This window comes from Callithrix jacchus, chromosome 9 (assembly GCF_049354715.1).
Source record: "Callithrix jacchus isolate 240 chromosome 9, calJac240_pri, whole genome shotgun sequence".
NCBI classification, from domain to species: domain Eukaryota; kingdom Metazoa; phylum Chordata; class Mammalia; order Primates; family Cebidae; genus Callithrix; species Callithrix jacchus.
Window position 1 is genome coordinate 112,162,989 of NC_133510.1, and position 13,521 is coordinate 112,176,509.

Genomic DNA, 13,521 nt, shown 5'->3' on the forward strand with positions numbered 1-13,521 from the left:
ACCCAGCCTGGAGTGTAGTGGTACAATCATAGTTCACTGTAGCCTCTATCTTCTGGACTCAAGTGATCCTCCTGCCTCAGCTTCCTGAGCAGCTGAGACTACAGGCACGCACCACCATGCTTGGCAAATGGTTTTTGTAGAGATGGAGTCTATGTTGCCTAGGCTGGTCTCAAACTCCTGGGCTCAAGCAGTCCACCTGCCTCAGCCTCCCAAAGTGATGGAATTACAGGTGTGAGCTACACCCGGCAATTCCCCCTATTTTAAGGCAGCTGATTAGTAACCATAATTCCATCTGCATCTTTTATTCCCACTTGCCTGGTAACATAACGTATTCGTAGGTTCCAGGGATTAGGACCCAGGAGGAAAATAAAATAGATTGTGTCCTTGTATTATACACTGCAGGGAATAAACCCCCTATACATGCTAGTGAATGCAGTTACTATTTTTGTTGTTAGAATATGGGAGATTTCTTATAGAAGGGGAAGAAAACTTTAGAAACATGATCTCTGAGCCCGAGTTTCCTCATCTGGGAAATGGGAACATCCCACTGGTGGTGCGGGCTGTGGTGGGTTCCGGGAGACGCTGCCTGACCAGTGCTGAAGTCCGTGCAGCCTGCGGCAGGTGCTAACCTGAGAGCAGTTTGTTTTTTTCTACCACGAGCTGCTCGGCCCCAGAAGAAGCCTCATTCCCCCAGTGTCTCCTGCATGCTTTCTTCTGGTGACATTGTGGCCCCTGCACAGGTGGCACTCTGGCTGTGACCAGAGCTCTGCCTAGAGCTTGTAACCTTGGCGTTTTTGCCTGGACTCTATATGCCTGGCTCCTGCTTGCCCATGGTGAGGAACAGAAGTCAGACTCAATCGTGGGCTTCCAGCCCTTTCCTTGTGGTGGTGCAGTGGCTCGGGCTCCACTCTCCCAGCTGAGCACCCCAGGAGATGGAGGGTGCCCCCTAGCTCCTGCACAGTCCCTGGGGGATGCTCACTGGCTGTGAACACCACGGCCTAGGTCCCTCACTCCCCACTTCAGCCAATCTCAGGGAATGGCTGCAGGCTCTGATGTTCTTTTTGGCTGGGCTGGGTTCACAGGGTCTTTCAGAAGCCAAGCCAAGGAGAAGCTGGTACAAGTGCTGGGCAGAGAAAGCCAGGGCCGCTGCACCCTCTCCCTACCCCGTGCCTCCAGCAAGTACTTCCTGACACCACCCACAGCCCATCCTCCCAGACATGCTTCCTCGCTCATGAAATGTTGCATGTGCATGAATCTGGTCTCCCCTGAGGCTGCAGGCCACTTCCTGGGTGTACTTAAGGGTTAGGCAGACTCCTAATTAATGTGTACTTTGCCTGTTATCTTGGGCATCAAGTCACCTGCTTTATTCCCTGAGCCTCAGTTTCTTCATCTGTGAAATGGGTGTAATATCAAATCAGACATGCTTCCTAGGGCTGTTGTGAGGACAGAATGAGCTAATGGACAGCAGTGACTAGCACAGGCCCTGGCATATAGCAGGTGCTGGAAGGGATGCGTCTCTTTCCATCTTCTCTTTTCTGACACAAGGTATACACCTGAGCTGTGCTGCTGAGCTCCGGGACACACACTCAGCCCACCCTACCTCTCTAAGCCTCTGCTTTCTGAGTGGTCAATGGCATTCACGATCCCTGCCTGAAATGATGCCTGTCCAGTGCCAGGTTCTGAGGGACAGTAAGTGAAGGCTGTGCTCCTTGTGACCATCAGGACAAACGCCCCCCGCCCCGGCTTGTGGTGCGATGGAAACTTGGTGTCAGAGCACCTGGGGCTGGTGTTGAGTGGTGTCACCTTTCTAGGCCTCAATTTCCCCATCTGTAAATGGGACCTCACCTGTAAGGGTAAGTGGTGTCATTATCCTTGATCTCCCTTTCACCTCCTCAGGAGCCACAGAGCCGCCGCCATTCAGGCTTTATTGACAGAAGAGTAAATCAATTCTACACTTACAGTCTTGCTGCTGCCCGAACGCAGAGTCTTGATGAACAACCATTTCAACATCTCCTCGGGGGCACGTCACACAAGGCAGATGGGCAGTGCGGGTTGGACAGGTAGCACTAGGAGTGTGTCTAAGGGTGGTGGATACTCGGTGGAAAGTTCCAGAACTGGGAAGGACTTAAAGCTCGCCCTTCAGGGTGGTGTTTGATGCCAAAAGCCTCCCAGGCAGCTGGCTGAGCTATTGATTAAACAGCATCCTGGCTCTAGGGTTCGGGAACTCCCAGACAGAGTCTACTTCCATCTTGTGGAAAGAGGGGATGGTATGTGAGGTTGCAGCTTCCCCAGTGTTCTGTCTCAACTTTGCTGGGAGAGCATTTTTCACCTTCTCTTTGCCCAGCTCTCTCACCTGTCTCCCCTCTAACCCAGCTATCTGCAGAACTTGCCAGTTGGAAACTCAGTAATTAGCAACAAGAGAAAAAGAAACATAAAAACAGCTGCAGGGCAGAGAGGCGAGGAACCAATAAACATCATGCATTGCGGTGCTGTCCGCCTCCACTCACCACATGGTTCGAGCTTTCCATGGTTCAGTTTGCTTTCATTCCTTCAGGAGTGCTTTAAATCCCAGTACAAAAGCACCAGCCCTCCTGTTCCTCCCTCTGCCGTCGCATTTTGCCCTTTGAAAGCCACCCAAGCCCCCAAACGATGGCACCGCCCCTCAGGTACATGCAGGAAGAGATGTGAATCATGAACAGTTAGAAAAATATGTAGTCTCTAGTATGGAAAAATAGGATGTGTCACAGTATCAACAGTGCTTGCTGGTTCTAAAAAGGAGTCCCAGGCTGCCAAGGGATGACCAGCCAGTTAGAGATGTCATTCGCTGGCCTGTAGGAGTTAGGATGGCTGGGAGGGAGGGAGGGACAGGAATCTCATTCCAGGGGCCTCGGGTTGGGTTTGCAGATGGGGGGTGGACAGGCCACAATAAATATAAATAAATTTACACATGGTCATGGTGCCCGGCATGGCCCAGGAATCTGCTCTACTAAAATTCTAACAGACTATTGGAAAGGTGGGGCTGGAGGCCACCTAGGCAGGCTCCCATTTCAGAACTCAGGTTCTCCAGCTCCACTCCCCACCCTGGACTCTGAAGGTTGCGGCTGAGGTTTCATCAATGAATTCATCATTCATTGAAGGATGAATTCAAGGGCTTTCACCCCAAGGTGTTTCCTCAATGCACCAAGGTGTCCTGAAATGGGGTGCAGGTCATGGAGGTCACCCAGCCAGGAACCAGGATGGAGAAGTCTCACTCAACATGGTCAGGCCTTGTGGTCCAGGCCTTGGAGAAGTGGCAAGGGAAGGAGGGATGCTGGGTTGCTTATTTGTCTTCCTCTGTCCTTCTGACTTGGAAGAGCCCCAGAAGCTGCCCCAGAAGCTCCAGTGGGAGGGAGGAGAAGGAGGGGGGCCATGGAGGGGAACTGCTTCCCTGTCCAGCTGGCAACTTAGCCCCAGGAGAGGCTACGGGGAACACCCTGTTCCAGTCAGTTCTCTGCCCAAGCCGGGTGCCGGGGTTCCGGGGCAGGTGAGGCCATGAGCTCAAAGCAGGGCTATGGGCTTGTTCCCCTGTGCACCCAGGCACTGGGAGGAGGAGCCGGTGCCTGATGCGGCCGCACTGTCCTGGGTAGAGTATGCTGCGTAGAGACCTGTCACCTGCAAGTCTGGGAAGGACTGGTCGCTGCCACCCGAGGCAGGGGTCAGGCCTGAGGCCCCCAGATCACAGCCAAGTGGGGAGTCTCCGAAGGTGCCCAGTGTGTCCAGGCTGAATCCCTCGTCCTTCATCTCCTCCCACAGGTTCCCTTTCAAAGACAAAAGCATTAGGGTGAGCTGGCTTCACATAAAATGATTGAGTTTGAGTCCCCCATCTTAGTGGAAGACACAGACTATGTGTGGTGTCATGTGTTGTAGAAAAGGGGGACGGGGCCGGGCGTGGTGGCTCACACCTGTAATCCCAGCAGAGGCCAACATGGGTGGGTCACTTGAGGCCAGGAGTTTGATTCGATGCCAGCCTGGCCAACATAACAAAACCCTGTCTCTACTAAAATACAAAAATTAGCCTGGCCTGGCCGGTGCACACCTGTAATCCCAGCTACTTGAGAGGCTGAGGCACAAGAATCACTTGAACCCAGGCGGTGGAGGTTGCAGTGAGCCAAGATTGTGCCACTGCCCTCCAGCCTTGGGTGACAGAGCGAGACTCCATCTCAAAAAAAAAAAAAAAACAAAAAAAACCACAAAAAACAAAACGCATAGAAAAGCCAGAGTCGCAGCCCTGGACCCTCACCTTCCCACTGAGTGTCCTTGGGAAAGTCACTTCCATCTCAGAACCTCAGAATAAGATGGAGATGATCAGCGAACCCGGCTCCTCAGGTTGTGGCAAGGGTTAAACGAGAGGACTTGTGAAAAGCATTTAGTTCTCACCCCCATATCATTACGGTCAAAGCCAGGGGGATGAGACGTTTCCCTTTCTTCAGCACACTGAACTATACAACAGTCCAGGGAGAGGGAGGCCGGAAGGTTCAAATCTACCTGTTTCACAGCTGCAACTGACTTGCTACCTTGTTCATTTCCCTCACTAGAGACAGAACTCCTTGGGGCAGAGGCTATCTCCACCCTTGGCTGGAACATGGGAGTGGCACCCGTGCTAGTGAATGGATGAAGTATGAGCCTTGGCTGAAACCTCAAATTCCCTTGTTCATTCATCACATCCCATTTATTGGGAAGGAGCATGCGGTCTGCAGTGGGTCAGTGTGACCTGGCATGGGGTTGGCACATGTGAGTTGAAGCAGTTATTGATTAAAACTTTGGGGTCAGACAGACCGAGGTTTAACGCCAGGCTCTGCCACTTACTAGCTGGGTGAACTTGGGTGAGTGACTTCACTTCTCTCTGCCTCAGTTTCCTCATCAGCAGAACAGGGATGTGGAATGGTGGTGACCTCAGGTGAAGTCTATGGAATGCTTTGGCCTGGTGTCTGGTACACAGCAAGCGCTCATTCCCTGCTGGCTGTCAGTGGCTAGAACTTGTTGAACAACCCTAGTCCAGCCAATCATCTGAACTCTGAACTGCCCCAACGAGCATGACCTTCGAGTATCTTGTCAGGGCTCAACAATTTTCAGATTTTGGAGCACTTCAGATTTCCGGATCAGGGACGCTCAACTTGCAAAAGTGGTTGATATGGGAACAAGACCGTGGGGCAAATGTAGGCAGTACAGTCCTCTCACTCACTCCCTTTGGCCCCCGGGCCTCTCCCCTCCCCAATTCCATTCCCGTCACCGTTCCTCTGGCCTCACCCTGCAGAGCGAAGTCCATGATGCTGGGGTCAAGGGCATCTACCTCGGTGTTCATGTCGGTGCTGATGTTGATGAAGTCCACAGGAGCCCTTCCCATGGCGGGGTTGGGGAGCGGGCTGGGGCTCAGGTCCGGCAGGGCGTGCAGTGGCGGGGTCTGGGCCGGTGCTGGAGAGTCTGGAGCAAGATGTGCCTGGGGCTGGACCTGGTGGTGCAGGGGAACTGACTGCAGGGACAGGGTCATCAGTGGCTGGGGTGGGAGCTGCGAGACAGCCAGGCAGCCATGCGCCACGGCCACTGTGGTGGCGTGAGTCAGCACGGGAGCCTCTGGTTCCCCCGGTTTGCCTGGGCGCCGGCAGCTTTCAGGTCGGTCAGAGATCAGCTTGTCCAACTCCTCTGCAGGCAAGTGGGAAAGGTCACTCAGAACCCACCCAGCAGATAGCAGGCCCCAGCCCAGGCCTGGGTTCAAAGCCCAGTGTTACCACCTGTGTGACCTTAGCAAGCCCCTCAGACTCTCTGAACCTCTGTCTCCTCACCTGTGAAATGATGTAGGCATCATCTCATCTCACAGCTTATACTGCCACCCATTGTAAATGAAGGTATCTGTTAAATACTTCACAGCCTGGCCCATGCTGGGTGGTAATATTTCATTATTTTAAACATCTCTGCCCGTAGAGCAAAAGCATCACACACTCTGCACAGGGTTGTTGTGGAGATGTAACAAAACCATGAATTGTGCAGAATCTTTGAGGAATAAGAGATGACCTCAAAGGCTGAGCTTGATGGCTTATGCCTGTCATCCCAGTGCTTTGGGAGGCTGAAGCGGGAGGATAGCCAGAGGCCAGGAGTTCAAGATTTACCTGGACAGCATAGTGAGAACCCATGTCTACAAAAACAAATATTAGCTGGGCATGGGTGTGTGTGCCTGTAGTACCAGCTACTTGGGAGGCGGAGGTGGGGGGATCACTTGAGCCCAGGAGGTTGAGGCTGCAGTGAGCCATGATTGCACTTACTATACTCCAGCCTGGGTGACAGAGTAAGACTGTCTAAAACAAAGGCCAGGCATGGTGGCTCACGCCTGTAATCCCAGCACTTTAGAGGCTGAGGCAGGTGGATCATGAGGTCAGGAGTTCAAGACCAGCCTGACCAACATGGTGAAACCCTGTCTCTACTAAAAATACAAAAATTAGCTGAGCGTAGTGGTGTGCACCTGTAATCCCAGCTACTCAGGAGGCTGAGGCAGGAGAATCATTTGAACCTGGGAGGCAGAAGTTGCAGTGAGCCGAGATCACGCCACTGACTCCAGCCTGGTGATAGAGACTCCGTCCCCCCCCCAAAAAAAAAAAAGGTCATCAGATAATAACAGTAGCCCCTGTCATCAGGACAGTGTCTTACAGGACAGCATTGTAACCCTGACTTCACTTAAATCTCACAGCCCTCCAAGAAGGAGGTAAGGCAGCAATGACAAATCCCATGAAACTGGCACAAAATGTATGTTACCATCCAAGGGGTCCTGGCCACTCCCTGCTGCTGGAGAAACATGAAGTACTGCTGTGTGTTAAAAATCCTTAAGACTCTTGGATGTAAACAAGCAAAGACAAATTATTCTCAAATTATTTTTGGTTGTTGGGCTCTGTCTTGTTGAGTGCAACATGGTTGACAGTAGACTGGTAGGGTCCCAAGAACTATTTGGGTTGTACCCATCTTAGAAATGAGAACACTTAGAATCTAGAAGGCAAAATAACCTGCCCAAGACTTCACTCTGAATACGTGTCAGTACTGGCCCTGGGTCTCAAGCCAGACCCCAGAGCTCTCGGTGGGGTGGGTGCCATGTGATACCCTCAACTGAGGGCCCACTGGCTCCTGCTACAGCCCTTCTCCCTGCCTGGAGTTGCTCATCCCCGGCCACTCACAGCCCTGCTCCCACCCAGCATGGTCATACCCAGCACACTTGGCCATACTCCTGAGGCTGGGGCAGAATTAGCCTCCCATGTCACAGTCCCCATGCGTATGTCCCTTGGACAGCACCCTCCTCAAATCCATTAATTTCTTTTAAAAAGTAGATGCAATCTTTTTTCTAATTAGAATCAGGATAGAAGTTTTGGAAAATACAGAAAGATGTGAAAAATATAAAAGTTATCAATGGTCCCTCCATTCACAGTGAAGATTTTGGTGTATTTCTTCCCAAACATACCAGCACATTCATTTTTTCTTTTTCTTTCTTCTTTTCTTTCTCTCTCTCTCTCTCTCTCTCTCTCTCATAGATACATACATTTTGTGTGTGGGGGGGAATGAATATGGATATATACGCATTTTAAAATGTGATCTTGCTGTGGATGTTGATTTATAACCTGCCCCTTTTCACTTACTAAGAACTTTTTTTTTTGAGACAGAGTCTCACTCTGTGGCCCAGGCTGGAGTGCAGTGGTGCGATCATGGCTCACTGCAACCTCTGCCTCTCAGATTCAAGTGATTCCCCTGTCTCAGCCCCCTGAGTAGCTAGGATTATAGGCCCCCCACCACCATGCCCAGCTAATTTTTGGTAGATAGGGTTTCACCATCTTGGCATTGCTGGTCTTGAACTCCTGACCTCAAGTGATCCACCCACCTTGGCCTCCCAAAGTGTTGGGATTACAGATGGGAGCCACTTAGCCTGGCCTAACATCTCTTTATAATCCAAAAATATTTAAAAATATTTCTCATCTCTACTACTTGCATGATATGCCATTCTATTTATTCAACCAACTTCCTTCTGTGAGATGTCTGGACTGCCTTCTGTGTTTCACTCTTGGAAGTTTGTGATGGAAACCGCTCACAAACCTTTTGCTCAAATCTTTGCTCTTCCCAGTACACACTGTCATAAGTAGAATAATTGGACCAATCCATGGGTACCATTTGCAGGTGATGATATATTAGCTTTCCCTCAAAAAGTTTACCGGCTTAACTCCTGTCCACGGTATACGAAGCTGTCTGTTTTTCCACATCCTAGCCCACACTGAGTGTTGTTACTATTTTAAACATCTAAGTCAATGTGGTAGAAAAGCAATGTTTATCCCATGGTTGTGTAGTTTGGCATTTCTGGGCAAGAAACTATGGATGATGAGTGAGATCCAATAGCTTTTCCTGTTTCTTTCCAGGCCCCTCAATTATTCCTCCACTGGAGAGGGTTGGGGAGGGGGAGGCCTATTCCATAGGAGGGAGGGAAGTTCGCCAGGTACCTGTCTTCCCATCATGGTAGCTGAGCTATGTTGCCGATTGGATAGGGCATAGGCAGAGCTGGGGCTGGGCTGGAAGGAGGGGCGCATGGTGTGTGTGCGCTCACAGCTATGTGTGTGTGCGTCCACATGCTGGGGGCTGTCTGGGCCTCACCGGAGTTGGCCATGCTCTGATGGACAGTGGCCAGGTCCTTCCTCTCCCGCTTGTGTGTGTGAGTGCGTGTGCACATGCTGCAGGCTGTCTGGGCCTCACTGGGGTTGGCCATGCTCCAGTGGATGGGGGCCAGGTCCTTCCTCTTCCACTTATGTGTATGTGTGTGTACACGCACGTGTGTGCATTTGTGTATTTGTGTGTGTGCACATGCTGCGGGCTGTCTGGGCCTCACCAGGGTTGGCCATGCCCTGGTGGATTGTGGCCAGGCCCTTCCTCTTGCATGTGTGTGTGTGTGTGTGTGTGTGTGTGTGTGTGTATTTGTGTGCTGCAGGCTGTCAGGCCTCACTGGTGTTGGCCATGCTCTGGTGGATGATGGCCAGGCCCTTCCTCTTCTGTGTGTGTGTGTGTGTGTGCGCGCATGCGCGTGCGTGCGCCTGCGTGCGTGCTGCGGACTTTCAGGCCTCACTGGGGTTGGCCATCCTCCAGTGGATGGTGGCCAGGTCCTTCCTCTTCTGTGTGTGTGTGGGTGTGCACCCGTGTATATGTGCATGCGTGCATGCGCACACTGCAGGCCTCACCAGGGTTGGCCATGCCATGGTGGATGGTGGCCAGGTCCTTCCTCTTCCGTGTGTGTGTGTGTCTGTGTGTGCATGTGCACACGTGTGTGCACCCGTATATGTGTACGTGTGTGTATGTGCCACGGGCCTCACCGGGGTTGGCCACACTGTGGTGGATGGCGGCCAGGTCCTTCCTTGTCTGTGTGTATGTGCGCATGCATGTGTGCGTGTGCATGTGTGTGTCCGTGCCGCAGGCCTCACCGGGGTTGGCCATGCTGCTGTGGATGGTGGCCACGTCCTTCCTTGTCTGTGTGTATGTGCGCATGCATGTGTGCGTGTGCATGTGTGTGTCCGTGCCGCAGGCCTCACCGGGGTTGGCCATGCTGCGGTGGATGGCGGCCAGGTCCTTCCTCTTCCACTTGTGCATCTCCTCCTCCATCTTGTCAATGCGGGACAGGTTCAGAGCCCACAGGCAGCCCTTGCGGGAGGAGCCACTCATCTTGTTCTCTACCTTCTCGAAGCACTTGTTCAAAGACAGGTTGTGTCGCACAGAGTTCTTCCAGCCGTCGGGAGCTGTCTATGAAGAGACATGGGCACTCAGCAGACCCTTTCAGAGGCCTCCCTATAAGCCCTTTCCGCTACCCCGGGGATCTCCTCCTCGGGCCTCTAGAGGCAGAACACAACAGTGGCAGGGGTAACTTGACAGTGCCTGACACTCAGCCTCAAGTTGGAGAGACGAGAGAGTGCTGGGGATTGAGGCCAACTGGTGTGGCCACGCCCGATGAAAGAGGAGCTACAATTCAGCCCCAGCCAACTGTTCATGCAGGAGACTGCAGCCCGGACTGCTGGGTCTTCTCTCTACACTCTCTCCCACTCAGGAAGTAAGCAGGGAAGAATGATGCCAATAAATGGATAACTGGTCAAGTGTATTCAATGCAAATATACTTTTTTTTTTGAGACAGGGTCTTGTTCCATCACCCAGGCTGGAGTACAGTGGTATGATCATGGCTCGCTGCAAACTCAGCCTCCAGGATCAAACCATCTTCCCACCTCAGCTCCCCAAGTAGCTGGGACTGCAGGCGTGCACCACCAGGAAATTATTCTTAAATGCCAGGTAACCAGATATCGCAATGCATCTCACACCATGTGTGGGTATGCGCGCGCGCGCGCACACACACACACACACACACACACACACACACACACACACACACTGTGCTACCGTATTTCTGCTAAGGACATTTTCCAGGCCAGAAACCCTACAGCTTGGGGTACCCTCTAACTTCCTGCTCCACTTTTCACTGTGATGATAACAAGTATAACATTACTAAGTGGCCAACCCTATGTGGGAAGCTGCCAGGTCCTTTATATGCAGGCTCCTCACTGACCTTGCCAGCTTGGGATGATTCTCCACCTGACAGATGAGGATACTGAGGCTCAGAGGGGAAGGCTCTTGCCAGTTCTGTTGTTTTGCGTCATTATGTTGTACTGAGTCTGTGCTGAGTAACTAGTCTGGTGCCTCTACCATTTTCCCTTTGGGATGCCTAGTGAACTCCTATTCATCTGTCAGAGCCCAGTTCAAATGCCCCTGTCTCTGACTTTCTTCTATGTGAGTATACAGGCACATGTCCTAACTACCAGATATACAGACATAACTGGGAACCCAAGAGGGTGGTCCACTTTGGCCCAGGGCCAGCCCTGGATTCTGGCAACACCAGGAAGAGTCCAGGGCAGCTCCAACACCCCTAACCTGGCTTGGTACCTCTCACCTTGAAGTAGGGGAAGTGCTCCTTCATGAAGCTGTAGATCTCGCTCACAGGCAGGCTGCCTGTCTTGCTGTTCTTCAGAGCCATGGCGATCAGACAGCTGGGGGCAGGAGGTGGGGGGGCAGGGCAGGCCAGGAGTGAAAGGGTCTCAGGCTGACAGCCCAGTGCCTCCTCTGCCAGAAAGCCTGCCCTTCTTGACCTTACACACTCACACACAGTGAGCTCTTGATACCTTTTCATGGCCCAATGTCTTTCCCACCCTTTGCCGTTTCTCCTTGACCCTGGGCTCAACCACTGGTACTGACTTGAGAAATCTTACCCTCTCCCCTCTTTATCCCATCCCCATAATTTTAATGGATATGAGCCTTTAGACTTTACCTAGTTTGTTTCCTCTTCCCCAAATTCCCATGAGGTATAATAGTACTGTTATTTTGATGACTTCTTACATTTGGGGAAATCGAGTCTCAGAGAAGTCATGCCACTTCCCCAAGACCACACAGTTGTGAATGATGAGGTGAAGTGGGGCACTGGACTCAGGTCTGCAGTGCCAGGAGACTGACTGACCCTATGATGGTCCTTCCTGAGAACAATTCCCACCTGGGGGTTCCCCACTCCCCAAATCTCCCCCTTGGACATCTGGGCTGCCACACTTAGCTGTCTAAGACGCTCTGAGGGCAGCCTCATCCCTCTTCTCCCGAAGCCACCCTCGGCCCTGACCCAGCCCACCCTGGACCTCACCTGTACGAGTAGATGGGCTTGGGGTAGTGTTTGGGGTGCAGTTCCTGAGACGAATGCACAGTCATGTGGGGCTGGGGGTATGGGGGCCGCACCCCAAATGGGGGGCCATAGAGGCCCACAGGAGGGCACTTCCCACAGGCAGGGGCAGGAAGAAAGTGGCAGAGAGAGAGAGAAGGTGAGAAAGAATATACGTCACAGTAACCCCGTCCCCACCGCAGTTTCAAAACGCCTTGTGTGGGGATTCACAACCACGCAGGAAACAATCTTGTCTCCACACAGGGCAGAGTTTTCGGGAATGGAATGAATGACCCTGTGTCATGAGCACAGTGGGGACTGTTATCCCCATGTTCTGGGTGAGTCAACTGAGACTCAGAGAGGTCCCTGGCTAGCCCGAGGCAGGGTTTCTGCTGCTGAGTCCAGGGCTCCCCTGAGCCTCTGGTACCTGCTGGGTGCCCGGGGGGAGCGGGAACTGTGGTTGGGTGGCAGGCGAGTACAGAGGTGGCGGGTCCTGCAGGCCAGATGAGGGCTGGGTCCCCACGGGGAACTGGCTCATCTGCTGGGCAGGAAGAGGAGGAGGCAGAGGGTCAGGGTGGACACCCAGTCTGGCAGGCACTGCCCACTCTCCACAGTCCATGCGCTGGCACTTACACTGTCTCCATGGCTGGTTATGGGGCCCAGACCTGGCATGCCTCGAGGGCCCATGCCTGCTGGGCCATGGAGAAGGGGACTTGGAGTGGCTCCCACATGAAGGTCGGCTGCCCCAGCCAAGGCACCTGCAGAAGAGAAGCACAGAGATGCTGCTGGGCCAGAGGAATGGTGGCTGCCACCAGGAATGGCCCAGTGCCCAGGTGTCTCCAGAGAACAGAGCCAGACCCTTTCCTCAGACCAGGCAGGTACTAGGTGCTTGGCAAATCACTTCCCCGGTGCATAGTGGTGAAAAGTGGGTTTCCTTTTTCACCACTATACAGCTGTGTAACCTTAGGTCAGCCTCAGTTTTCCCATTTGTCCTTGGACTACTGATATCCCCTATCTATAAATTTGCTGTGAGGGTTAAATGAGATAATGTCTATCAAGTGCTTAGCACATTGCAGGGCACATGATAAAATCTCAATAAACATGAGGCAATAATAAATGATAATCATGATGATGTAATACCTTGGTTCTTTTCTTTCATGAAGCTAAAATGCCAATTCGTTGTTCTTTTCCTCAAAAACGTGCCATGGCTCCCTAGTGCCTCTAGGTTTCAGTCCAGAATGCCTTTGTGCCTCCTCTCCCCATAGCCAAGCCCTGCTCCTCCACCCTGGATGAGAATAGCAGACACACTTCCCCCACCTCCTGCTGGGCTTACGACAGACATTGCTAATCCATCACCGAGTCTTACTGCACCAGCCTGATTTTAGGCAACCACCTCCAATCAAGTGAAGTTGATATGCAGAGGTCTTGCCCTAGGGCTGCCTCTTCCAGGAAGCCCTCTGGGTCCTTCAGCTCTCCTAAGTTCTGGCTGCCACTGTCCCTAGATCTGTTTGTCTTGTCCTTCTCTCTCTGACCAGACAATCAGCTCCCTACAAACTGGGACCGCATCTTATACCACTCATTGCTCCAAATGCCTGGCACAGCAACAGGCCCAGAGAAAGTGCTCAGCAGGCACAGTGGAGAAAGAAGAGGTGTCTTTATTTCACCATTTATTAAACATCTCCTGCTTTCAAGGCACTTTCTGCAGCGAATCCTTACAATGCCCCATGCTGGCAGTTCTGTTATACTTTTGCTGCAGATGTGGAAACCACTCAGAGGAGAAAGGACTTGACCAG

At 52.4% G+C, this 13,521-nt stretch overlaps 1 protein-coding gene across 3 annotated transcripts in view; it reads right to left on the reverse strand.

The window, feature by feature from the left end:
* Positions 1 to 1,906: 1,906 nt before the first annotated feature.
* Positions 1,907 to 13,521, reverse strand: part of FOXN4 (forkhead box N4) — a 31,575-nt gene continuing 19,960 nt past the window's right edge. For 2 of the 3 annotated variants that reach the window (XM_035257515.3, XM_035257514.3), the window contains exons 4-10: positions 12,362 to 12,486; positions 12,156 to 12,269; positions 11,714 to 11,841; positions 10,979 to 11,075; positions 9,579 to 9,786; positions 5,287 to 5,679; positions 3,401 to 3,797 (exon numbers count right to left, since the gene is read on the reverse strand). In XM_035257515.3, the coding sequence (XP_035113406.1) occupies positions 3,538 to 3,797; positions 5,287 to 5,679; positions 9,579 to 9,786; positions 10,979 to 11,075; positions 11,714 to 11,841; positions 12,156 to 12,269; positions 12,362 to 12,486 (1,325 nt within the window). In that variant the 3' untranslated portion in view covers positions 3,401 to 3,537. Of the gene's footprint in view, positions 3,798 to 5,286; positions 5,680 to 9,578; positions 9,787 to 10,978; positions 11,076 to 11,713; positions 11,842 to 12,155; positions 12,270 to 12,361; positions 12,487 to 13,521 lie in introns of all 3 variants that reach the window. The other variant, XM_035257517.3, reaches the window with a different exon arrangement.